Here is a 27,796-nt window from a genome sequence, read left to right on the forward strand (position 1 = left end):
TGTTTCTGCATTCTAAGTACATTCGAGTCCTAGTATTGTGCAGCTTCCCTAATCCGCTCTTCTCGTTGGCCTCAAGCTCTGGTGATTCTCACGCTAAACTTCTCATCCATTTATTTCACATACAAATCTAATTGAGTAAGATGCAGGCATCGCTACAGTTCAGCACGAAGCGTACATTGTGTTATACCGATCAGCATTCTCCCAGCTTTCCCTGTAGATTGGTGGCACACGCGGCACGCAGGATGGCCATCTGCTGCGGACAGACCGAAATGATGAGCGAACTGGGTTACCGAAATGATGAGCGAACTGGGTTACTGAAATACAGACCCACAGAATGGTTTGGGTTGGAAGGGACCTTTATAGAGATCATCCAGTCCAACCCCTGCTGCCATGGGCAGGGCCGTCCTTTCACTAGGTCAGGTTGCTCAAGGCCTCGTCCAACCTGACCTTGAACACTACCAGTGATGGGCTATCCACAACTTCTCTGGGCAACTTCTGGGAGCTGCAGTCATCGTTAGAAACCGAGTGCCAGCCGGCAAACTTGTGTTTTCTCTTGCATTTGGCAGCAGCGGTTGGGAGAAACTCTGTCTCGCTGGCTGGAGAGGATGGAATGAGGCAGAAAGCCGTCCTCCACACAGCATGTAGTCCACTTACTCACTTAGTAAGTTTTCCATCATGCTGTCGACATCAAAGGGATGACGACGTGTGGCATTAGTATTGCACAGTGCTCGATTTAGCTTATAGCCTTGGCTCTGTGCTTTCTCATAGCCACGGAAAGAGAAGAAAGAAAAAAAAAAAAAAACAACCCCGAGCCGAGAGTTAAGACTCCTCATGGAGAAGCCGAGGGGGCAGAGGGCGGCGGGAAGGGCTGGCACCGGCAGCTCAAACCCTCCCCGGCGCGTTGCTCTAACGCAGCAGGGCTCGAAACTGGCGGGTCAAGGGCGGGTGAGCCCCGCAATCGCTGCCCTGGCGATAAGCTCCCCCCGCCGAAGCTGCCCCGCTCCCCTCCCTGCCACCTGCACTGCCCCAGCCGCCGGCACCGCCCCGGAGCAGCCAGGGCCGGGCGGGGCCCCCGAGCCGTCCTTAAAGCCCGGCCGCCCCGGGCATCCTCCCTCTTGCCCGCCCGCTCACCCTCCTGCCCTCCGTCCTGCCCTCCCGCCCTCCCCGGCGCCCCGTCGACACCGCGCCGGCAGCATGGGTAGGTGCTGCTGGGGGCAGCGCCCCAGGGGTGGGGTGGGATGCGATGCGGGGGCTGCTGGAAGGATGCTGCTGCCTCCGGGCTGGGTACCAGGGGGTCCCCAAGTCACCCCCCTCTGACCCGCGTGTCCGTGCTGGGCTGTGAGCAGCCCGTGGAGAGCTGACAGCATGGTTGAGGGGTCCCCGGACCCCAGGGCTGGCTCTTGCTGCTCAGTGTAGGTCTGAGGGCATCTTTGGGTGCCTTGTGCTCCTCTGGGCAGTCCCCAGCTATTGCTTCTTCATCAGTCCTCTTCCTCTGGGGGGGCTCTCCCTCCGGCGATGCTATAGCAAAGGCTGTATGAACCTGCCTTGAAACCCTAGCAAAAGCCGAGTTGTGTTGCTTTAACCTCTGTAAGCTTTTTGGGCTGAACCCCGAGCTGGTAGTAAGGTTTCTCTCAAACTTTTAAGGCATGTGGAGTTTAAAATCCTGGTACAATTTAAATGTGGTGTTTCTCATAGCTCTTAAATAATGCTTTTTCACAAGAGAGTTTACCTAGGGTTGACCTAATCAGTATTCTTTAAATACATAGAAACGCAGCTGGAAGATTCAGATAAGGGCAGAGCCCATCTGGCTAGTTATTCCTGAAGATTCGCTCCTGTCTAAGCTGGAACACTGAGTAGTAAAGGCACAAATGATGCTTTTCTGTGGTATAGCTCTCCGAGGGCCCAGCAAAAGGCGATGGTCCTGCAGTGTCTGAGTACATTGGCGTGCCTCTCCTAGCAAGCAGTTCCCAGGCTGGGGTAACCTTGTCTCCCATAGGGGAGGAACCTGAGGTGCCCAAAAAATGAGAAAGTACCACTGCATCTTCAGTAGGCAGATCTGTGCTCTGGGGACAGGCAACCGTAGTGATGAGCAGGCAGAGCTCAGCAGTGCTGCTGCCCAGGCAGGCACCAGGGTCTCGCTGACTTGGGCAGCCAGCCGGAAAAATGGTGATGGCTCTGGGAAGAGAGAGAAACCTTGTGCAGCTGGGTCTGCTCATGTAGCATCAGGTTTGCTGCTAATATTATAGGTTGCCTTTGGCGGTTTCTGTGTCGGTGTCTTTCTGGAAGAGCGAGGTGTGAAGCAGGGACTCCTGGAATTACTTGTCCTGGTAGCAGCAGCATCCTTGTGTAGGTGCTCTAAGGCTGCTCCAAGGGGCAGAAGCAACGGGTTTGGCTGTGCCGTGAGTAGGGTGGTGGGAAAGCAATGTTTCTTTGGAGCCAGGAACATCCTAAGTGACAGTATGGTTGTGTACAGATTTAGCCTGGCCACAGACATGAAGTATTTCAAGCAGGTAAAGTTGCTGCAATGGCCGCATGGAGCAAGACAATGGTGCTTCCATCTTGTGACATGGACCATGAGCCACAAGAGCTGCAGCATCCCACAGCATCTCTGTGGCTGCAGGGAATCATACTGGTGTGAGCTGCTGGGGAAGGGGTCAGAGCCAGAAGCCTGTCCCCCACCTTGCCTGCAAATGTGGGAAGAAGAGAGTGACCCACCGATAAAAAACTATTCAGATTCAGTGCTCAAGCCAAGAACTGAGTGGCTTCTGTCTTTACAGTATTTTAAAATATTTAATATCTTAAGGGAATACAAAGTCCATAACTAAAGAACTAAAAAGAACTTGCTTTAGAACTAAAGTTCTAAAGAACTTTATTTTGAAAAATGCGAAGCTCTCTAGTATTTTGTGGTGAAAATGAGCACTTCTGCAGGTCATTCTTTGTGGGGAGAGAATGAGAGGTACCAAGGATTGCCCAAAGGAGGGACTGCTCCAATGCACCACTAGCAAACCCCAGATTTATCACTGAAATAGAGCACCCAGCATTTTGCATCAGTGCTTTTGGTGGTCTAACCCTGAAGTTGCCCAACAGTGGAGTTCCTCAAACATTTTAGGTGCCTATGTTGAAATGTTGGCTTTAATGGCATCAGGAGTTCCCTGTCTGTTGCTGTAAAAGGAGAATAGAGGGGAAAAGTCAAAGTGGTTGAGAAATAGGGTTGTCTCTTAAACATTGAAGTCGGTCAATGTTATCTGGAAAAAATGCCTGTGCAATGTCCTCTGTGTAGGGTTTCTTGCAGAGTTGATACTTTTACCCTCTGGAAAGGAAAAAAACCCAACCAACTACAAGTTCCTTGATTTTTTTTTTCCCAAGGCTTAGCTAACAGACAGGAGTGAGCTGCTCAAACTGATGTTATGAAAAACTGGCAGTATCATGCGTGTGTGCTGGAAAGGCCAACCATTGGAAATAATCAAGAAATTGTTATGAAGATAGTCTATCAGTAATGCCTTGGTACCCTTCAGCATATCTGCTCACATGAGTTGTGCAAGGGACATTATCAATAACTTTAATGACTCAGGTATCTGAGCCTTTGCCCTGATGTTGGTGTGTTAGCACTTTCTGGATGTTACTTCTTTTCTAGGAAAATATATTCTTGAACTACCTGCATAATAGTTCCTCTGTCTCTATTGTGAAGGTAGTTGTCCGTGGCAGTGAAGGAAAGAATCAGATTAATTTGTTTTAATAATTTTTGGAGGTGACTTTATTCAATATCATGTCAAACACTAAATCATAGTGTTGCTGTCAGCTGTTTTCATCTGTTGTGCACTATGGACTAAATAATGACCTTCGCAAGCGTATTTTTCTTATAGAGATCTATTATGGGCACACTTCATTTGCAAGCAGGGAGTTCAAAGTTCACATCTTGTACTTGGTTCTGTCTTAATGATAAAGAACTCGCTCATGTGGTGTTCCAGGAAATGCTGACACCCACTATGTGGCCACAGCACCTTTATCTGAAACGATGCAAGCTCAGCCTTCAAGCCTGTCCCCTGAGCCAAGCAAGCCCTGCAGGACAGTGCTTGGTGGGCTGCTGGGGTAGCGAACCCACCGTGAGCAGCTGGAAGTGACTTTGGGGCTGCAAGCAGCTCTCTGCTCTTGCTGACCTCGGTGAGACCCCTCCTGTGCTTCCAGGGCTTCCTAGGTTAATCTGCAGGTTATGGGAATGCCCACTAATGTGGATCACTCTGTTGGGCCATGTATTCAGCTCTCCTTAAGTCTGAGCCATGTGAAGATTGTCCCTTTTCAGGACTTGGTATCCACCCTGGCAGGGCATCTTCAGTCTATTCCTTACTCTTGAATTGCCTTAAGCATAACATCAATGAGAGTGAATTAAACCAGGATTCATCTTCTGTACATGGTAGGGTGGTCTACCACCACCTTGAATGATGTGTGGTGAGCAGTCGTAGTGGGATGCTTTGTCTCATCAGTCCTTCTTGATTTTTCCCTGGGAGTGCATGTGAGTCTATGCATAGCCTGAAGAACAAAAGGCAATCAAGCAAAGTTTTTCCTAATAACCTCCTTGCACCATAAAAAGTCCCCTTTTAACAAACTGAGAACTTACTCACCCTGAACTATACTGTGTTTGTTTCATGATTTGTTTCGAGCTGAACTTTTCTCATGTCTTGCAGTGGTTTTAAAGGAATGTTACTTAGTAGTTTCCATTAACTTGTGTTTTTTTTTTCCCTCCACAGCTGCAAAAAGTAAAGGCAGAGTGGTAAGTATTGTTTTCTCTTATAAAAAGTTGCTACACTGACTATCTTTGGGTTACCTTGTTTGGGTAACTTTAGCAGTGCACAAAAAAAAAAAAAAATATCATCCTATGAACATACTTTAAAAGTATAAAATAATGAGTTATTGGCCAACACACACAAAACAGCCTGGTAGCTCATTAAATCCTAGCTAAGCATTAGCGTGCTCACCACCCTGATAAAATGTCTGAAGAGCCTTTGCTGACGGGGCAGACATCGGTTGGGAGGGGGAGGATCCCTGGAGCCCACCCTTCACGTGGCTGAGTTGTCATCTGCTGACTCTCCCTTAGGACCCTTTTACCTTTTGGTGTAAGTGTTCTTCCCCTTGAATCTTTGAACTGCTAATAACACCTGTCTCAGCAACCTTCTCTGTGTCTCTGCTTTTCTTATCTCGCAAGGTTTTATTCCACAGACTTTCCCCGCAGCTTTCTCGCACCTTAGTGGCTTCCTCAGCAGCCACAAAGCTGTGCAGCAGGGTGGTGTCAGACCTGTGCCTGGCATCCCCAGGACAGGGGAAGGTTATGGAGAGCATTATAAAACATAGCCTTCAGGTTACCTCTTCAGTGGTGGATCCAGTGCTTTCTGGTCAATAGGGTTCAAAATGGAAGACGTTTCAATAAATGTGTGTGTACGCGCATGTATAATGCACAAGAGGTTTAAGAGGACAGTATAGTGCAAAACAAGAATAGTACAGGTCATATATTATCAAGGTATAACTGCATATTCTCTTGTTGCTTGTTTCATCTTGGAAAAATAGGAGGTCTGTTACCTTGGGAAAGACCTTGTAGCTTTCTCCTGCGTGCCCCTGTTTGTGCTCAGCCCCAGCTGTGACATGCAAATCTCTGCCAGCTCAGGAGCAGCTGGGAAAATCCCACCCATGGCCGCTGTGCCAGCGTGTGACTGCAGGACATCTCGGCCAGGCACATAAGTGCTCATGCCTTAAAACAGAAACCCAACCTTGGTGGAATTTTGTTACCTCCCCAGATCAGCACATAACACAGCTTAAGCAATAAGCTGTTGGGCAGTGTGATGGTGTAATACTGGGGAGGTTTGAGAACACCAAGAAGGACAAAAAGGTTTTAGTGACGCTTTGTGATTTTTTTCTGGTGGGGATGGGTCCTGCCAGGACTGCTCTGTGCCTTTTTTCTCTGTAGGCAGACCAGCTTCAGAGGGGACATCCTTTCCTCCCCAGCTGGGCTATACCCAATTACACTGGCAGAAACCAGCTGCGCAGTGTGGGTTTCTGTTTTAGGGCCTGACCCAACAACTGCTGAAATCAAAACCTTTTGGGTGTATCTATGGGTGCTGAGCCAAACCTGCATGGTGTGGTTCCCCACCCACCTCCTCAGGAGCATGAACATTTGCATGGCTTAGTGATGGTGCATGGTCAGGGCCGGGTGGCATTCTTCTGTATGAACTCCAGTCCACCAAAAGCTGTGTCCAAGTTGGGACTAGTCATCTAGACCTCCTGCTATCTTCAGCCAAGGGAAGTAGGCACCTTCAAGTGAATTTTATCTAATTTGGGGATATGTGTGGATGGTCTCCCTTCAGAGGCACTTCTTTCTGCCCATGGAGGATGTGATAAATCAAGAGTGACAAGTCTCTATTTGGGCCTGTAATTTCTGTTCCTCTGAAGCTAGATGAGCCCCACCTGGCACTCACCTCGGCTGAAGTCAGGGTTTTTTTCAGTGAAGCTTGCTTATCAAACCATGGGTAAGATGTGCACTATATACTTGGTTCAGCTGATAACAAAGACAAATGCTGTTCAGGCTGCTTGGACGTCCTTATGCCTGAGTCAGACTAAGTCAGCAATATTCTCACCACTCTCATTTTCATTTCTCTTGCACTATTCACAGAAAGCCCATTGTAGCACACAAGTCTCACAAAGTGTTGTGGTGTTCATTAAGGCTCTGGCCAAAGGCTTTGCTGGAGATATGGGCTCTCCAATTTACTCATGTCAGGCAGGATTCTCGCACGTAAGGTTTCTTTCCTTCTGGTCTACAGAGTTAACTTTTTTTCTGTTTCACACAGAATATGGATTGGTTTGATTCCTAAACCCTCATGACATGAAGACAAACAATGCCATATTTTTTTCCTTGTCCATGCTTCTTAAGTTTCATAACTGTTTTACCTCTGGGATGTTCTGAGGCTTATTAAAAATTTTACCTTTTTTATGGGTTTATGTTCAACTTGCATTCCTAGTAATTTTAATAGAAATGATATCACGTATTCATCCACTAAGAAAAGTGAAACTTCCAATTCTACTGATCATGCCAGATTTGTACGTGATGTGTGCTTTTGCCCCTTGTCGTAACGGCAAGAGCCATGTCACAAGCTGTGTGATAGTGACTGTGGCAATGCCTATCGCAGCAGGTGACGGCTCAATAAATCTGGCAGTTAATGCCATGCAATTTTAGATTAGGAGTAAAGTCAGTTTTATCAGTAAATCTGAAGAAATGAAGGATTCTTCAACAAGCAGAGTATTTGTAAGGATAGGGAGCTTTCCTGAGAGATTTGCTTGAACAAAATGTTTATGTGTTTATCTGTCTCAGCTGGAGGTATTTAAAAATAGTCCCAGGCTTCTACCTTTGGTGTGTGGTGGGTTTTTGTTGAGTTGGGATTTTGACTGTTTTCAAAAACATTGGCTTTTTGTATATTTTTGGACACCAATTAAGACTGCCCTAAGGGTTAGGTGCTGAAGACTTCAAATGTGCATAACGCAACACTTGAAGGTCAAATACAGCATTGCTAAAGATCTCTTGCTAAGAGCAGATGAGAAGTTGGCAGGGCTCTGGGGACCAAGAGGGGAAAATGAGAATTAACTCTTGGTTCAGGTAAAACAGTGTTGTTCCACAGAAGCCTGTGCAGCCTCCTAACCCCTGAGTACCTACCCACTCCTGTTGAGTCTGTATTGAGCTTGCTCAAGCTGTGGGTCACAGTGAGCGATGTCAGTCTGTCGCACAGCTCTGAGCTCACACTGTCTGTCTCTTCCCTCCAGCCAAGCTGCTTTGGCTACCCCTTGAGCATCTTCTTCATTGTCATCAATGAGTTCTGCGAGCGGTTCTCCTACTATGGCATGCGAGGTATGTCCTGTGTCCCGTGTGTCCTCGTGCCTACCATTACTCACCCAGCCCTGACTTTGGTTTGTAACCTGTTGTTTTGTTATTCTTCTTACAGCGGTGCTCATCTTGTATTTCAAATATTTCCTTCAATGGGATGACAACTTGTCTACAGCCATCTACCACACGTTTGTTGCTCTCTGCTACTTGACACCAATCCTTGGAGCGCTCATTGCGGACTCTTGGCTGGGGAAGTTTAAGTGAGTGCTTCCTCAGAAAACAACCAAAATCATGAAAGCTCACCTGAGATCAGCATTGTTTAACCCATCACCTAAAGCAGCAGCTCAGAACAACCAGCTTCAGAGCTGGTGTTGGCTACTCCAGGATAGTTTGGGCTTTTTTTTTTTTTTTTCTCCAAAGCTTGAGGTTTTATTGATTTAGCTCAGACCTGAAACTGCTCTGTGAGTTAGCAAATATTACAGTTCTGCTAATCCGTTAACGGTAGTAACTCGCTTTCCAAGCATGCTGTATGTTTTTCCTCTCATCTGGACAAAAACATAAGCTAAACCAGGGAAACTATTCACCAAGCTGTGAAAATAGATACTGCAGGTTATAATTACATTGGACTGCCTCTTTACCTATTGCAGGTGGCCAATGAAATAGTGAAATACTGTGTTAGCTGGTATTAACCGGGACTTAGAATATATTCTAGAATATTCTGTGATTTCACTATGGACTTGACAGCTCAGTGGGAGGTTTTACGGAGTTGCAACTCTTTCTTTAAATGATCAGTTCTGGGTTTTTACCTGTGTATGAGTTGCTCAGAAAAGTACTGCTGAATGAAGTGCCTTTAAATGTAACCAAATTACTTCCAACAGCCTGATCTCTCTCTCCTTTACTGATGTAGCGATTCTAATAGTGTTTACTTTGCCTAAAAAAAGGCACAATAAAGATTTTATGGAGGGATATGAGTCAGGAACATTAGCTGACTTGTCAAAGGTCTCCTAGAGATTAGAGATGAAGCTGTTTGTGCAGTTGGTCAGCTGAAGGCTGCACCATCTTCTGCCGTGTTGACAGCTTCTGGGAGACTGGGGCTGCAGCCACTGTCAGGTGTGCTCTGTGGAGCTGGCCTGATCAATATAAGCCACTGCAAGCAGCTTGATATCTTGCAGCCTGAATATATGTGCACTCACTTGTTCAGATGGTATGAATTTTTTTTTTTAAAACTATTTTGGCTTTTACCTGTTTTATCAGATGAAGCTTTGCAGACCTTGCATCCCTTCTCCTCTGGTACTTGTGTATACCAGTGCCACAGCTGCAAGCCCCTTGGCCACCAGACCCTTAACAGGCACTCAGTAGGATGGCTCAGGGCTTGAAACTGGAACTTTAAGCTTTTGGAAAAAAAATGAAATAATTCTCTGGGTTTAATGTATAGGTGCCCAAAAATACAGCAGGGCACCATGTGGAAGGCTTAAACAATAATTCATTTAAAAAATCTGTGATAACAAGAGGAAGAGGAGGTTACCCAAGCACTGTTAAACATTCTTATAGGAGAGACTCAAATCTTCCACAGTCCATGTACTTCATGCTATGTCTGCCAAGGAGCATGCTGGGACCTGCTCATGTATTGTTAGATGTGAAGTTATTGGGGAAAACAATACAGAAATTACAATTTGTTCTTTCTTTTTAAATTGGGAAACATCTATGCAGTGCCAATTATATAACTGTTGTCTTCACAGCATGCTTATGAGCTTTACCAATAAACCCCAGAGTTTCTTTCCTGGTCAGCTCAGGTTTCGTCTCCACTGGAAACTTTCTCCTAAGTTCCTAAGCCAAGCAACTGAAGTAACTATATGGAAGAGCTATTTTTTTAAAAGTTCAATTTTATCTAATAAATACCAATAAATAGGAGATTTGGCTTCACTGTTGCCCCATTTTTTACCCTGCTACAGGGAAAAGCACTTTTAAAAGTCAGAAAACTTCTTGTTTTAAAGTGAGAAGAATTTGGTCAATGGTGTGAGTGATGCTTCCTCTTGTATTGGGGTGCCCCAAACTTGCTGTGAGGACCTCTTGCCTTCCTCAAACAGATTTGGATTGTTCTAGGTCCTTGAGCCTTGCCCTTCACTGTGATGGGCTGCACTGGGTTTGGGACTGCTTCTTCTGCAAACTAGGGTATTACACGTTACATTGTTGCATCCTATTTCTCCTGCTTTTCACCCAAACCAGAGACCTGGGCCTGTGCCTACTGAATGGAGCCCCAACCGAAGAAGTGGATGAATGTGGGTTAAACTACAGTCATGTACTTAAGCTCCAACAAAGTTAAAATGGAGTGTGTTCTCACATACAGGAAAGAGGAACAGACCCTAAAGGAATGGCAGGGCCGGGGTGGGTAATTCTGTAGTATTACCTGCCTAGGCACCCCATGGCAGAGGAAAGTCAGGCTGAAAGCCTGCACTCTGTGCTCTTCAGCGCTGGTCTCGCTCAGCTCTGAGATTAAAGATGTTGGTACACTCGCAACTGAGAGAGTGGGGTAATAGGGAATATTTAAACAATATTAAAATCAGTGCAAATTGCATGCTTCAGTGTTGTAAAGTAGTCCATTTGAACTTCATCATATATGAAATATGCTAATAGCATTCTCGAGCTGGTTATTAAAAAGGCAACCACTGAAGATACTTAAATATCTCCCATGACCTGGTGACATCTAAAGAACCTGTCTGTCATCTTGCCTTGCTTAATTAAACAAGGCTACCTAAAATAATAAACAGAATAGGAATATTGTGACAGAGGTATGTGGACAGATTTTTACAGTAGCTTGTGATAAGTTGAGTCCATAATTTGTCATATCTGTTAATTATGCTTCTTTACTAAGTATCTTTGAAATGAGCAAAAGTCTGCATTATCTCTGTGGGTGTGTATGTATATATGTGTAATTGTGTTAACATATCTAAAAACTCATCTCCTCTCTCTACAACAGGACCATTGTCTCCCTGTCCATTGTCTATACGATTGGGCAGACAGTCATGTCTGTGAGCTCCATAAATGACCTGACGGATCACAACCGGGATGGCTCTCCTGATAATGTATCAGTGCACATGTGAGTTGCCTTGTACATGGGTTTTTTTCCAGGTTGACAAAGGGTGGGACAACTTAAGCCTTCAATTTATGCTACTTGAATTTCAACTGTCTTGCAATCAGTCTCTTACACTTGTTTTAAGTAAGAAAGCAAAGTGATTTTTTTTTTTTTCTTTTTCTCTTTTCTACTTTGTTCCAGTGCTCTGTCCATGATTGGATTGATCCTCATTGCACTTGGTACTGGTGGGATCAAACCTTGCGTGTCAGCGTTTGGTGGAGATCAGTTTGAAGATGATCAGGTAACAATGTCTTTCAGATTTTCAATCATACAGACACACTTACTAATGTTTCACTATTATAATACTCTAATAATATATGTTTTTAGACATGTGCCTTACTGTAGTGTTTCCTGAGTAGCTGAAGGAGCTGGATAACTATTTGTCTTGAACGGTGCAAACAGAGCTGCTGATTGATCAGCCTAGATTGAACAATGTGGTTCTGGCTAAGCCTTTCTAAAAATCTTTTTGTTTTTACTGTAGGAAAAACAAAGAACTAGATTCTTCTCTATCTTTTATTTGTCTATTAATGCTGGAAGTCTCCTATCTACTATAATCACCCCAATTCTCAGAGGTAAGGCCACACATTTGTTTCTAAAATAGATGAACATCAGTAAAGGATGAGTGTTGGATTGCATTCCAGTTCGGTTTAAATGAAAGGTCTGTTCTTTGAAGACTATTTGCTAGATAACTCGACAAGATGTCAAGTTTTCATGTATGTCATCCAATGTCTAACAGGTGAGGTACTGTCAAAAACAAGCCAGTCTGAGGTCTGAATTGCCTTTAGGATCAGAAGTACTAGGTCTGAAGAGACATGCTGAAGCATTCAACTTGTATGCCTAACACATGTTTTAATTTCATAGAGGTACAAATGTGGCACCTCTTCCAATGCCTTAAAAACCATCACACAAGAAGGAGTTGCACTGTTGCTGGGAAGGGGGCAGAGAGCCCTCTACTCTGGAAGTGGAGACTACTCTAAAGTGTGCCCATGCAAAGTACAGAAGCAACTATGCACATGGCAACACATATATCCATGTGACAAAGTAAATTGTGGGTTTTTTTCATATCGTTAAAGGAGAAAGTTAGTTATTTTCTCTTCTGCTTATAATGAATAGTGTGATCCTAAACAAAAAGCAAACAAATCACTGATCCATATGTATATGGATTTTCATTGCAAGCTTACACAGATGGTACTGTATGGATGTGCTTGACAGGAGTTTGAGGAAGGCTGTTTTTCTCAAAGAAAGAAAATGGCATGTGAGTTCTGGAATAACCCTAAAGCACTGGGCTGAAATTCTGTTCTTTGGATTTCTTGACTGGAACAGACTGTGTAGAAGCATTTCTAGATGTTTGCTTGATGCAAATTCTATCCTTTCCCGAAATGGAGGGAGTTATGCATAAGGCACAACATGCAGTTTGCTGCCATACTGATGCAGGGGGAAAGCTACCTTGGAAAAACAGATGAATTCAACTGAGCAAAGTGATACCATTACATTCTGTAAAGGCTTAACTAAAAGGCTAATACAACTAAATCAAGACATTAATTAGCTGCAAGCTAATTTTTTTTTTTTCAAATCAAACTCTCTAATTCTCTTTTTAGAAGAAGTATTCACAAAAAGGTAACAGTTTTGCTCAGTCTTTTAGTTTTCCCTGTTAGTAGCTATGTCCACACTCTGAGCGTCGCTTCAGGACGTACGCATGAAGTTTAGAAAGTCAAATCACTGACTACTGCTGGTGGGGTGTGTGTGCTGTTTGAGAATTTTTTTCAACAACCTACACTTACTATGTTACTTATATCTTTATGAATTTGTCCCCAGACTTTTATAATCTAGTTCCTTTCTCACCAAGAACATGCATTTGACCATTCTAGTAGGATTCTTCACCCCTCAGTGTAAAATGAAATGTAAATCTCCTATAAGGAGAGGCTCAGAGAGCTGGGATTGTTCAGCCTGGAGAAGAGAAGGCTCAGGGGGATCTCATCAATGTATATAAATACCTGAAGGGAGGGTGCAAAGAGGACAGAGCCAGGCTCTTCTCGGTGGTGCCCAGTGACAGGAGCAGAGGCAGTGGGCACAACCTGGAACACAGGAGGTTCCCTCTGAACATCAGGAAATGCTTTGTTACTGTGAGGTTGCCGAGGGAGGTTGTGGAGTCTCCATCCTTGGAGATATTCAAAAGCTGTCTGGACATGGTCCTTGGGCAACCAGCTCTAGGTGGCCCTACTTGAGGAGGGAGATTGAACCAGATGACCTCCAGAGGTCCCTTCCAACCTCAACCATTCTGTGATTTTTTTTTTGTGATATATAATTCCCCTTTTTGATAATGAAAGATAAGTTTGATACTGATCATTCGCCCTGTCAATAACATCAGCAGAGATTTTTTTTCCTTGCGTCAACAACAAATGCAAAGAACAGAAACCCTATGTAAAATACTGGCAGTGCTGACTGGAACTTTTATCTAATGTTACTTTGTACTTCAGCTCAAGTGTGTGGCATTCATAGCAAACAGCGGTGTTACCCACTAGCTTTTGGAGTTCCTGCTGCCCTCATGGCTGTTGCCTTGGGTAAGTAGAACTGTTTCCACCTTGCTGCTTCAGTTTCAGATGTGATTAGATGACGATGATCTCAGAATAATGAAAGTGGTAGAAATTTCCAGGTACCAACCTCTACCGATACCTCATTGTTTCTGCAATTTTTGACTTAAATTTTTTCGTGGGGGTGGGACTAACCTGAAACACTCACTTTTGCAGAAGAGACTGACTTACAAGGAGAGACTGGTGGGGCTGGGGGGAGGCACAACTATACCATTAAATTCTGTACATTATGTAATTTACTGTCTATATTTCTTGGACTGCCGGGGTGTACAAATAAGATCTTATGAATATAGTGTGAGAGTTCTCAGGAAAGCAGCTTTTTTTCTTGCAAACTACTTATAGTCCAGGATAGTGAACTGCGTAAGATAACTGCGCCTGCACTGGAGAAATGCCATCCCGGTGTGTCGGTATTTCTCAAACACCTGCATTTTTACTATCTGCACTATGGGTTGCTCACCAAGCCTTTCCACTGCAGCACAAAGACCAAGAAACTTGGGGGTGAGGGAGCTTTTTTGAACGCTGTGGCCAGTGTGTAGCAGGGTATCCCTCATGGTCCTGGCCCCTCGTGGTCCCGACTGGGAGCCCACCCAGGGTGGGCCTCCAGCTGCTGGTGACCACATCTTACCTGCGCACCCAACCCAGGGCGGACGGCGGCTGCGAGGGTTTGCCCATGCCCTGCCCCACACGTGGGAGGGCGAGGCCGGGGAATGTGCCCAGGCGTGGCAGCTTGGGACACCTCGGCGAGTCCTGCAGTTCGGGCAGAGCCTCACGTGTCCCTGCGTTACGTGAGCTGCAGCGCCCTTGACTCCTGAAAGGGAGCCTGTAAAGCTGTCTTAATCTGGCACAGCAAGGCCAGAGCCAAGGTCCTAAGTGGCCCTTGTTTTGACAATCCTCAATTAAACTCATGTCCCACTGAGGACTTGCCCTAAGAGTTTCGGGATTTAGTCCTTCGCCTTAAATAGTAGCAACCTGCTGGTATTCATATGATTTCTTTTACAGTATGATAACATGCCAGTAGGCACATTCATTCCTCCTTAGGAGGCTTACTCCCACCCTGATGTAACTCCTTGATAGAGGTTGCCATACCACATTTGCCTGATTTTCAGTTAATCCTGAGTTGCTTTCTGTTTGTGTATTGTAGTTGTGTTCATAGCTGGAAGCAGGATGTACAAGAAGGTTCAACCTCAAGGCAATATAATGATCCAAGTTTCCAAATGCATTGGAGTAAGTACTATTTGTATTCCCCAAAACCCTGACAGCAATTTTTAGAACTGTTCAGTGCACTCACCTAGATCAGAAATCTGTCATAATACAAAGAAAGCTTCTGAAGTTGTTTGACTTTTTCCCTTACAGAAGGCTTTTTACTAACACCTCCAGATTTACAGACTGCCTTTTTATTTATCTATATCTTGGTTTATATCTGAATTTATACACAAAGGAAACAAAGTAAGATGTCAGTCATGTGTAAAAGCTTATCTCAACTTCTGGGAATGATTCCTTCCTCATTTGTGGACCCTTATGCAGCCCTGTAGGATGAGATAAACATGCCTGACGTGAGTCGAGAACAGAGCTACCAGTAGCTCTTATCAGCAAAAACTTATTGTTTATTAAAAGAATGTTATTTACAATGCAGATGTATATTGATCCCTACTGTATTAAGAAGGTCGGGGGGTTACACGTCGGTGCAAGCCTGCAAGGAAGGGAGCTAAATCTGCATGAGTAGCACTGTACTTTCCAACTTTGCAGTGCCTCAGCTTTGAGATCGGGGGATTTTTTTTTTTTTATTTATGGGTTGCTTCATTCTCCATACAGATCTGCCAGCTTGTTATAGCCCAGATCATTGCTTGTCTTGTAAGCACCGTCAAAACCAAATCTCTATAGGTGACTTTTGCTGTTGCTTAGAGTGCTGCCTCTAAGGCCCAGCTCAGCCTTGCATGTTATTGCATGCAGAAAGTCTTAGGAGTTCTTCAGGACTATATTTGTGCATATTCAGTGTCAAGGTATGAGGAATACCTACAAGATGCAGCTTCTTGTGGTGAAATGTACTCTTACAGCCATTCATCTCTGAAAAACCTGTGCATATGACATTCTTCTATTTGTTGTTGTACGCAAGTAAGTCTGAAGTAGGCAGGTCTTCAAGTTCCTAACAGCAACCCACATTGAGAGGGACTACTCTGAGCTGTTTGGTTCACCTAATCCCAGGTGCACACTTCACCGGACATGCAGTGGGAGGCCCTAAATGCAATATTCCTTTAGATGCCTAGAGCAGTTAACAGAAGTAAGTCACCTCTAGCACCCTCTAAAGCAGGAGTGTCATCTTTAATGATGAAACAGCCTAGAGCATTACAAATATTTGTAACGCCATTGAACAAAATTCTGTTTCTCCTCAGTTTGCCATCAAAAACCGGTTTCGGCATCGCAGCAAGGAGTACCCCAAGAGAGAGCACTGGCTAGACTGGGCGAGTGAGAAGTATGACGTAAGTACTGTGTGAACACTCCTGTGCCGTGCCATCCCCTGACCCTCAGCCTCTCTGCTGCGATCCATTTCCTCAAGTGCTGGACAAACAGTTTTGGGCCTCTCAATCATTTAGAAGCTAATGGTCTGTCCAAACCTCAGTGCTCCCCTGGGGTTGCAGGTTACCACCCCAGCTCCTGTGGGAGAAAGCAGAGCTGTGTATGAGTCTGCTCTGTGTGATCATAGGCTGCCTGGGGAAATTTGAGGGAGATGAAGAAAAGACCGTTTCCCTTGTTGAACAAATACAAGCACCTCTTAGTTTTTGAATTAGTAAAACAGCAAGCATTTTCCCTGTCAGCTTCTTGTTTTTCTCAGTAAACCAGCTTCAAATATGCTGGTTTAATGACTGCAGAGGGGAAATATGGGCATGGTGTTGACTGTCATGGTTAATGCCCAGGGCCATAATGCTTGTCTTGGGATCAAACGGCAGAATTATGCTTAGGAATTTCAGCTTGAGTGGGTAAATACGGCATCCTCACAGCCTCAGTACAAGTTCCTTCCCATGACTGAAAGCCTTGTGTCCCATAGTCCCCAGCCATGTCCCTTGCCTCCTATCTACCCTGCCCTGTTGTCAGCAGCAGCACAAACCTTAGCCTGTCCCCTTTATTTTCCTTTTGCCTATATGCATTTTTCATATGTGAAATGCATTCCTCAGTCACCCATCATTCAAACACCTCCTTTCTAGAAAGACAAAGCAGCACTAAGTGCTAAATCTCATGCTGCCATCCGTATACATGCCAAGAGACGCAGGGTTCTCCGATATCAATGTCACCTTTAACAGGCAGACCTTCCCACACCCATAGGCAGACCTTGGGCTTTTTGACAGAAATCAGCAGAAGTACCCACAATATAGAAAGTTCAGAATGCGGGTAAACATTACGTGATGTATATTTACCTGTTGCTGGGCTGCAATTGTCTCTCTTTTTCACTAATTCCTCTTCTGTAATTCTCGTTTGCTGCAGAAACTACTGATTGCTCAGACTAAGATGGTGTTGAAGGTGCTTTTCCTTTACATCCCTCTCCCCATGTTCTGGGCACTTTTTGACCAGCAGGTAAAGTAGAAAATGCTTGGCTTGGCAATTAGGGCTGTACCATGTCACTCTATAGACTCTGAGGTCACCAGACATAAAAGGTCTTTATATGAGGGTGCAAATTCTTTGCAAATTTTTAACCTGTTTCTTATGGGAAGGGGTAGTTATTGAGTCACATTAGTATGGGATGTTCTGCAGCTGGAGGAAACTTGGTTTATCTGGGCATGCCCAGGACTGGTTTGGTGACTGAGGCCTCTCCAAATCTTTTATCAGCCAGGACTCGGAGCATGAAACAGTAATTTAAAGCTTTCTTAGTTCTAACTCTTCTTCCGCTCTCAGTTGGGAGATGCAATGTAGAGTCCTAGTGTAAATACTCTGGAGAATTGGGGATGAAATGAGCTGGATGCCTGTTGGCTTAATCACTCAAACTTGTTATAAATACCTCACACCTTCAAGCATAAGTATGAGCCTGTAACTCTCCTTCACTTGTTTGACTGAGCGCTCAGGACTCATGAAAGCAGGCTTTCAGAGTTAAGTGTTGAAGTGTGAATTTAGGAGGGTATCTGAGAGAACTGGGGGCTGAAAACTTTATCCAAGGCAGAGTGTAGGAAGCTTGGTCCAGATTGCCTGGATCGTGCTGCTTTAGTCTGGTACCAGTGAGCTGTAACGGCCAGCGTGACCTGTTACAAATAGGCAGCCCTGCTGCGAAATGCAGGACTAAATACTCATTGCATGAATAGTAACTATCGCATCTCAGTGGTACATCACAGGTGGTTAAAGGCTCTCGCCACAGATGCAGCGCTGCATGTTCTTGTCTCACCCTGGGCTCAAGCTGAAAGTCAGCAGCCCTTCCTGACCCAGCTCTAGGCAGGTTTTCTGGGCAGAGGGCTCAAGGCAGGTCCAGCCCTGGCTTGGCCACTCGCTGCTGGGCTGCGTGAAGGAAAAATGGGCATGCCAGTGGTGTGGGGTGTTCGGGCTCAGGCGGGCAGCACGAAAGGTGCTCGGGTGGCTTCCGTGCACAGCACGCGGCAGTGCTCTGTGCAGGATGTCCCTGCCATCCCTCCGGCTAATCTCTGCATCTAAATTATCTTCCACTACGGAACTAGTAAATAAAGTGAAATGGGCCACAAGGATCACTTTGTTCAAATGTTTACATTGCAGAGAAAGAATAATCCCATAGCAAGCTAGTTTTATTTTTTATTATATTGCATGTCTTTCCCATCACTTGATGTATAAAAACAATTTAAGAGGAACTTTGGAGGATTGATTTACTGTGGCATTTAACGTTCTCTTCTTTTGTTAAGGGGTCAAGATGGACACTGCAAGCCACAACAATGGATGGCAATTTTGTAGGTTACTTTTTATTGTTTTTTTCTTAATTAACATTTACTTTTTATTTGTTGTCATAATATTAAAACCTATTTATCTTTTCTTCACCAGGGAGCTATTCAGATTCAGCCAGACCAAATGCAGGTATAGTAATCTATCTGACAATTCTAAGTACTTCCCAAAGATTACATATATATTTTTAAAATTGCCCTTAATTTAAAAAAGGACTTTGAAACATACTTAATTTTTTCCCTTCTTATGTTTATATTCAACAGACTGTGAATCCAATTCTGATTATCGTAATGGTCCCAGTTGTAGATGCTGTGGTTTATCCTTTAATCAAGAAATGCAAGATCAACTTTACGTAAGTTGATGTACTTACCTGCTTTCAACAGAGGTTCATTTTAGTGGTTTCTTTGAGCTGCTCTTTCAGCCCTAACATAACAAAAGCAAGCATCCAGCTAAGGAGAAAATAGTGTATTTAAAATGGAGTTAATATTTTAAACAAATGAAAATAAATAAATAAATAAATATAGGACTCTGCAAGTGGTATGTACAGGCACCACAGACTAGAGGAAGAGAATCTAATAGCAAAGTAACAATATTTTCCAGTTAAGGGCAAAGTCTTTTGACTGCAGGAGAGATGCTTTTTACTGTTTTCCACTTCCCCTGCATCTATACCCTCTCCCTCCTAAAGGATAAGAAGTAGAAATACAACACACATCCTTAACATGTGTCATGTTTGGGGCTTAAAACTACCTGAGACAAGATGTGTTTCCTCTTCAGTCCCAGTGAGGAGTCTGGCTCACTGGATACTTCTAGGTGTAGTTTCAGGGGGCATTGCATGTTATTTTTAACGTTGGTAAAGAAGTGGCTAGTGCTTGCAAGTTGGAGGGGTAGAAGAGAATATACTTCTTAAAACAATTCTTACAGTTCTTAAAACATTCTTGTAATGCTGGTTTTCCATCTAGTTATGAAAAATTTGGCAGGGGGTGTGTGCTTTGCTGGAAACATTATCATTCATTTGTGGACACCCTACATCTGACAAATGATACCATAAATAAAATACCTACCTTAAATTTACCCTTACAGTTTACCTGAATGTCAGTAGATGCTTCCTAATTCAGCATGTTTCCCTGACTTTTTCTATTCAATATTGCTTTGATTTAAACATAGCAATATAAACACAAGTTGTTATCCTTTTTTAAAAGGCATGACTTCTTGGCTTTTTGTTGTTTTAAAGCTAACAACCATACTGGATTCATTTTTCCTTCCTGCAGACCAGACTTTTCCAGAAACATAATAATTATGTTCACACAACGTTTGAGCCCAGCAGATGCAGAGTAATGGGTTATTACGATGCTGCAGGAAAGATGTATTACCTGATAGTGTAACTATGAATTGAGGCACCCAGCTTAGCAGAATGCTTTCTGTAACAACATCAGCTCTTCAGATGGTGATAACGTGCTAGTTGTGGCCATTTGAGTTTCCTACTGTGGAAAGAAAATAACTATCAGCTGAAGCTTTGAATTAGTATTTGTCTTATAGCTCACGTATGTGTTTTGTTGCTGTACTAGGCCCCTGAGGAAGATCACTGTTGGGATGTTCCTTGCAAGTTTGGCTTTTGTTGCTGCTGCCCTTGTGCAAGTGCAAATAGACGTAAGTTCAGCCACGTGCAAGTATTTACTATTAATATTTAGTTGTTAATACAGAACAAAGTGTGTTTTAAAGTGAAAATGAGCCAAGACTCCCAAATTCAGAACAAAGCATATGAGCACAGAAGTAGAGGGAGGGGAAATACTATGCTAATCGCACTATTGCAATATACTTCAGTAATACTTTCCTACAGAAATGTAAAGATGGACCTGTTTTTATTGTGTGGTGTACTTAAAGAGATTGAAGCGGACAGAAGTATGGGAAGGGAGGAAAAGTTGAGGCAGAACTGAAACAGAAACAACTCTTGCAGCTCTGCAAGAGCAGAAGCTATTTACTGTTAGATCTGATGGGAAATGGAGTCTCCAGAAGTTCAGTTTCTCTGGGTTATCACACCGGGCAGTGCCCATTACATGCTTCTGCCCAGTTCAGCAGCACCAGTGCTGGGGGAGAATGAGTCAGAACATGGTACAAAGAAACTCGGGAACCCAGGCTGCCATAGCATGTGGGAAAAGCCCATTCCTTGAACTGCAGAGTAGCCTTGGTAGTGGCAGCATGCTGCGGGATGATGTGGTTTAACCCCAGTTGGCAACTAAGCATCACACAGCTGCTTGCTCACCTTGGGAGCGGGGGGGGGTGGGGGGGTGGGGCGGGGGAAGTAAAACCCATGTCGTGAGATAAAGGCAGTTTAATAGGACAGCAGAGGAAGATAAAGCAATAATAGAATACACAAAGCAAGTGATGCACAATGTGATTGCTCACCACCTGCTGACCGATACCCAGACAGTTCCCGAGCAGCGATTGCTGTTCCCCAGCCAACTCCCCCCAGTCTCTATACTGAGCATGACGTCGTATGGTATGCAATACCCCTTTGGTCAGTTTGGGTCAACTCTCCTGGCTGTGCCCCCTCCCAGCTTCTTGTGCACCTGGCAGAGCATGGGAAGCTGAAAAAGTCCTTGACTAGTGTCAGCACTGCCTAGCAACAACTAAACCATCAGTGTGTTATCAACATTATTCTCAAACTAAATCGAAAACACAGCACTACACCAGCTACTAGGGAGAAAATTAACTCTATCCCAGGTGAAACCAGGACTCAGGACATGATCAAAGAGGAACCGCATCTGGCCGTGGAGGCACTGTTGGGGATGAAACAATTCTTTCCTGAGGCAGAAGTAAGGCAGCTTGTGAGACTAGGAACAAAACCCATTATTAAAGTTGCATCCCTCTGACAATCACAGATCATCAGGCAAATGCTAATCTTCATCATGAGATAATTAAGATCACAGCAATTACAGTACTTCTTCCATGTGACTTAGGGTAGGGCACTGATTTTACTTTTTTCTGTCCTACAGAAAACTCTTCCAGTTTTCCCTACAGCTAGGCAATCCCAAATCAAAGTAATAAATCTAGGTACTGAAGATGTAACAGTTCAGTTTCAACCTCAACTTCAGACTGTGAATGTAAAGTTTATGGATTCGGTAAGTAAGGGGAGAAGGGGAATAGTAAGTTTAAAAAAAAAAAAAATCTAATGGAGTAAGTAAAAGTGGTTCTTAACTAATGGTTCAAAATTGATTCTTTTCTACTTTTTTCTCTATTCATTTTAAAGATTTTTTTTTTTAATTGCAGAATCAATCAACTGAAAACAAAGTGAATGAAGAAGCAGTAGTTATTTCAATATTCTAAGTAGTACTAGGGTTTTTTTGGCAAGAGTTTGGGGTTTTTTTTTTCCCCTGAGAAAGTTTAAGAAACTTAATAGCAATTTTGAACTAATTGAAAATTTCACTCTTGCTAAAAAGGTACAATTTCTTAACAGCAAGAACACCCTGTCCTTCAATAAAAGTGCATTCAGCTCTAGCAAGTCACTGCTCTTACTGTGAGTGATCACTTACTTGAACAGGGAGCTTTTTCTGTGGCTACATCACATATAGTAAGCGTCAGATTTTGCTGTCAAAGAACCTTCTTGGGTTCTATTGCAGCACAACCCTGATAGCTCTACTGACAGAAAAATGTGGTGGAGCTGATGGACACTCTTAGTAATGGATATTAGGAAGGGTGTTCTCTGACCGCCTGCAGTTCTGTTTCCATATAAGAGGAGAAACCCTATTCCATTCTTCTCCAAATTTGCCTCACATGGAAACTGACCTGTCAGGAGAAGATAAGGGCACCAAATTTATGCTGATGTGAAATTGATATAACCATGATGCACACCTGAAAATGAAGGATGTAAAATGCTCCACTCCCTACTATAGACATTTTATAATCCAGGTATTTTGGATTATAAAATGCTTTTTATAATCCTATAAAACAGAAGGGTTATTTTATTCCTACATTAACATGTTTATTAATGTTTTAAGTATTTTATGCTGATGAAATGTATTTAGAATATTTAAAACGTGTCCTGGTATTAGCCACTCCTGTTATGCTGAAACTGTAAAGGTGAATCTTGCATTTGCATCTCTTAGGAGGTGTTGCCATTTGGAAAATGCTGGATCTTACGCTAGTGCTGTCTCTAGCTAAACAGAATTTTACTTGGTGGTGGTGGTGGTGAGCCTGATCTATTTGGACCAAGAAATCCACAGCAAAATATGACAGCTATTCCATAATGCTTGTGGGAACCTCATGTTACTTTGAAGCTTGTGTAACACAAGAAATTAATAAAAAATAATGATCAAATGAAATTAGTGCTTAATGTAGAAAACCTAACAAAAATGGAAGTTGGGAGATGCTCATAATCTCTGGCACTTCAGAAGTAACAACACTGTAAACTGCTGACACCCCCCCCCCCCCAAGTCCATAACACTCCCTCAAAGGTGTAGACAAACATGCATGGAAATTCATAGCAATTCATTTGTCTTTGTAGACGGGCTACATGACATTTGAGAATTCTCAGTTGCAATCGTTAGACATAAAGTCTGGAAATCAAAGTAAAACTATACACAAGGAGTTGCCAGGGGGACACCGTCATACTCTTGAAGTTAAAAATACTCAGACAGGCATTGTTGCTACATTGGTAAGTGTGCTTAATTCCCAAGATATACATTAATGTCTTGACAGCTATCTATGTGGAGTGTGTGAAGCTGAGAGGACAAGCTGCTCTGGGCAGCTTTTTCTTTGTCTCGTTTTCTGTCTCCCATGTTTCTGCTGTATCAATGAGACTGGTGAGCTGTAGAGAGCAGGGCCGGATGTTGTTTAAAAAACAAAAGTAAAGAAAATTACCAACTTAGTATTTAACTTGACAGTTATCCTTTCACCAAGACTTAAATGTGTGGTCATACAGTGTTTTCTAGTAGGCATGTATCTTAGTAGGATCCTAAAAGGAAAGGTCTGGAGTCTTGCTCTGAAGCCTCTGTTAATTCTCACTGCCATGTAATAGTGCACATTTAAGCTGTTCGCTGATGCTAATGAAGTATCTTGATAATGGTCTCTTCCACCAGCTGGCTGACAATGTCACGTCAAAACCAGAAGAAGGAAATAATCTCATCAGGTAGAGTTTGTTTTGCTCCTAGATTTTGACAGTAGTGTGACTTCAATCTGCCTCTTGAGTGGACTCTTCTTGCTTAACATAGCTTTCTATACTGTAGGAAATCTCTGCTTGCTGGACACCTCACGCGATGTTTGGGGGGGTGTAGGAATTTCTGGGGCATGATTCACCTAAGCTATCTTGCGTATCTACTTTGGGTATAATTTAGCTAAAATTGGAAGTGCATGCTTTGCTTCATTGTTTAGACTTCTTTGTAGACAACCAGCACAGATTGCATGTCTGTATCTCCTTTTTAACCTTGGGTAGGAAGTATCCTACCACTTCTCTGGTTTTTTTCTGCAACTTCCATTTGCAGATGTATTTGCTACTGGCTGTAGTAAAGGCTTGCTTTTGACATTCTTTTAAGCAGGCAGTGGGCTGATGTGGGTCTAACTTGTTTTTTTGCATTAGCCACATTTTAAGAGATTTAGAGTTCTTTCAAAAATGTTAACTGATAAAAGTGAAAGGGGAAGACTTGATACTTGTTGTGCTGCCAGTATATAATTAAAAGTAAAACCTGTGTTCTTTGACTTAGGCATATTCTGTTTAGTATTTCATCACTCTTGCATTTTAAAGGTTCATAAACAATTTGCCTGATCCCATCAACGTCACTATGGGTGACACTTCTTATGGAATACTGGCATCTCTTTCTGCCAGTAATTACAGACTCTTTCCAGGAGGAAGGTAAGCATTTTTCCTTTACCTGAATCTAACACTTAAGGGCGTACTTTTCCTTGGGAAAAGGACATAGAGCTCTTCTTTTATATAACACACAGAATTGTCTATACCTGTGGCCTGAACCATGCTTTTTCCTTTTCAGAAAGGATATGATTATGGCTATTAGAAATTCAATGCCTTGTTCAGCTGTTTCAAAAGCACTTGGATTTGGCGGTGCCTATACAATTGTAATTGATGAGGTGAGTTGCCAGTGCTGTTGGATGGACAAGACAGAATTACTTTTCATGTCAATATTTTCTTTAATTAAAAAAACAGTTGTAGAATTATCCCTCTTGCCTTTAATCGTATATATGTGACAATTATTGTATGTTAAACAGAACATAAAACCATTGTTAAATATAAAAATAGTGATGGGTATGATAGTGATGAACATGAATTCTTGCATTATATCATTAAAGGCCTTAAGTCTTTAGCCCAGTTAGACACTAAGGATTTGCATGAAGTCTGCTGTAAAATAACTGCTACTTTATAACTAGGTATGAAGTGTTTCATATACAATATTTCTTACTTACGCAGAACTTTGTGTATATATGATTATAGAGATGATATAGAACTGCTTAGAGTGCTTTTAGTGTACAGACTCTTTATCACTGTTTCTAATGTGCTATTTTAATTTCCAGTGTTCTGGAGGCAGACTTAATGTAACATATTCTGAAGATATCGCACCCAACACAGTCCATATGGCTTGGCAGATCCCTCAGTATTTTATTCTTACGTGTGCAGAAGTAGTCTTCTCTGTCACTGGGCTGGAGTTTTCCTACTCACAGGTAGGTTTCACCCTTCAGAGCTCTCATTGTGTTAAGAAACCTGGTACAAACTAAGATCTTCTGTGATTTATTTTTAAGTGGTGGTTCTGTATTGCTGCTTTGCTTGAGCAATGACAACCTCTAGAGCTCCCTAGTAGGACTACAGGCTGGTGCAGACTGGCCTTGTTTCAATAGCATTCAGTGCTTTCCACAAAGCTATGCTGAATTATATCAATCGAAGACTTGACCACTAGTCCTCAAATCTCCTTCTCACATGTGACTTTCCACTGAAAATAAGTGGAACTGTACTGCTGCTGTAAAACCAAACTGGCGAGCCCTCAAATATAAAATGAAAAAGTGCTGACACCTTATCTTCACACCAATTTCCTCCATACAGTCTTTAGCAGTAGTTTAATTATATACTCTTAATCCCTTTGTCTTCCAACTCTGGTTTGTCTTATTAGCTGTGTGTATCTCCTCCCTTAATTCTGAGTCTATAAACTGCATTGTAAGATGTGGCTTGCTAGACTACAATGCACTCAACTTCTTGATTTAATGCGTACCATGTGTGACTGAGTCAGATGTAAAATGTGCCTGTTAGTTACTCAGTGTGTACAAAGTAAAAGGTGTAATAGTTAGTACTAGTAATATCTTGCTCCTCAAAGCCTTCCTCAGGCCTGTTTAGTTCTCTAGCAATTTTTAATTAAAATAAAAAAAATCCCAACTGTAAACTAACCAAGAAATCCCCATCCTCCCCAGAGAACCAGTGTTTGTTATAATGTAAACAGCAGGAAATAAGTGATAGCAGTGTTTGAAGTGCCTTTACTTCTACAGGCCCCATCTAACATGAAGGCAGTGCTGCAGGCGGGATGGCTGCTAACGGTGGCTGTTGGAAACATAATTGTCCTTATCGTGGCTGGAGCATCCAAACTCAGTGAGCAGGTAAGCACACAAGCAATTGGCGTGCTTCTATATTACGCGATGAGAAAGCAGCTCTAATATAGGAAGGAGTCACGGCTGATAATCCTCAACCACAACTTTTGAACATCAGCATTACGGTGGATTTGCATTTATAATTGGAATGTAGGAGGTTAGTGTTAGCTACAAGAGTGTACCAGTCAGTTGTAGAACTAGTGCTTGACTGAATCTCATTAGAATATGTAGTAGTGGATTTAAGAATCTTTAAGCTATCTGGATTAAAAGTAGTGTTGAAGGCTGTGACAACAAGGTGGTAACTTGTCTTCTGGAGCCACTTCTAAAGTTTCTGTTGGTCTTTTTCCCCAGCACTCCCCCAATGTGTGTACACGTGTACATACACAAACTTTAAATAACTCCAACAAATGCTACTTCAGCAAAGGTTTCTACCTCTTATCTGCTGTTTGCGATTCCTAACTCTTGTTCTGTCAGGCCCCTTCTCTTGCAAGCAGCAGTTTCTAGCACCTCTACAATAAATTGCTTCTCACGGTGTGGAAATGCTGTGAACTTCTGGGCTGAAGTTCTAGGCTAATGGGATTAAAACCTACCAAAATTCTAGTTACTGCTAATGAACCTTCACCTGCATACCTCAGCCTTGCCATGTCCCTTCTGCTGGCTCCACTGGTTTCGAACCTTACTCCTTGGGGCATGAAAGCTGTGGCTCTCGTGGTGAAGAGCACTTCGGCAAGACTTTCTCAGACCACTTGTGGCACTCCCTAATGAATCAAAAGGGAGATCTGAGCAAGCTGAGAGCCTGTCTTTGAAATGGGTCTGGCAGTCCTGGTTTCAGCTAAATTAACGAGAAAGAGCATGAAATAGAGCTGTTGAGGCTTTCCAGGTGGAGTTCCCAGTCTTGCTCTCTGCCCAGGTCTGTGGTCAGTAGAAACCTTACTGCTGACCTAAATGGAAGCAGGATCACTGCCAGCCTAGTTAAAAACTAAATTGCCTGACCAAAAGGAGGGGCTGAGTTTCCTCTTCAGGCTCTTGCTCCATTCCCATGCCTCCAGGAAGAGGATACTGTAGAACTTTCCAGCATTTGTAGAACTTCTGTCTCCTCATTAAAGACAGAACTGCTGAAAGGGCCTCAATTCAGAGTTGCTTTAGTATGTATTATATACATCTAATACTTAATCCTTTAAGTCTTATGGTGCTTGTTACAGGTGCTCAGTTTCACATTCTGAATTAACTTCATTCCTTGCAAACAGTAAAAAGGTGTAATTCTTTTGAGGAACAAATATTGATGGATAAACTATACTTTTTTTTTTTTTTTACAGTGGGCAGAATATGTGCTGTTTGCTGCCTTGCTGTTGGCAGTTTGCATCATTTTTGCTGTCATGGCTTATTTTTATACCTATGTTGATCCAAATGAGATTGAAGCCCAAATTGATGAGGAAGAAAAGAAACAGGGAAAAAATGATCAAGAAAAGCAAGCTGAAGCTGACTCTCAGATGTAAAAGGTGTATTCAGGGAGTGTTTGTAAACTATGGTATCCCATTAACTACCCCTGCAGTAAGAGGAATCATGGTACCAGTAACATCCCTGGATAATATGTCCAATGGGAGAGGTTAAGAAGAACTGTTTTCACTTAAAGCGCAGCCTCTCTTGGGAAGCAAGAGGAAAAGATTAGTCTCTCTTGTACTGAACACGGTATCCTGAAGAAACTTCAGCAGAATTTGCACTCTTAATGTACCTCAAGCTTAAATA

The 27,796-nt window shown here is 43.0% G+C and overlaps 1 protein-coding gene across 1 annotated transcript; it reads left to right on the forward strand.

The window, feature by feature from the left end:
- Window positions 1-242: 242 nt before the first annotated feature.
- On the forward strand, window positions 243-27,546 carry SLC15A1 (solute carrier family 15 member 1). The gene is made up of 23 exons (XM_075717757.1): window positions 243-337; window positions 7,005-7,083; window positions 7,801-7,885; window positions 7,980-8,121; window positions 10,839-10,958; window positions 11,136-11,235; window positions 11,476-11,566; window positions 13,472-13,555; window positions 14,727-14,809; window positions 15,976-16,062; window positions 17,063-17,152; window positions 18,436-18,480; window positions 18,572-18,604; window positions 18,736-18,824; window positions 20,038-20,119; window positions 21,466-21,591; window positions 22,974-23,123; window positions 23,548-23,597; window positions 24,210-24,317; window positions 24,454-24,550; window positions 24,992-25,138; window positions 25,952-26,059; window positions 27,367-27,546. Exons 1-23 carry the CDS (start codon window positions 243-245, stop codon window positions 27,544-27,546), a joined length of 2,271 nt encoding a protein of 756 aa, XP_075573872.1.
- The last annotated feature ends 250 nt before the right edge of the window (window positions 27,547-27,796 follow it).

This window comes from Pelecanus crispus, chromosome 1, assembly GCF_030463565.1.
Source record: "Pelecanus crispus isolate bPelCri1 chromosome 1, bPelCri1.pri, whole genome shotgun sequence".
Classification (NCBI taxonomy): Eukaryota; Metazoa; Chordata; class Aves; order Pelecaniformes; family Pelecanidae; genus Pelecanus; species Pelecanus crispus.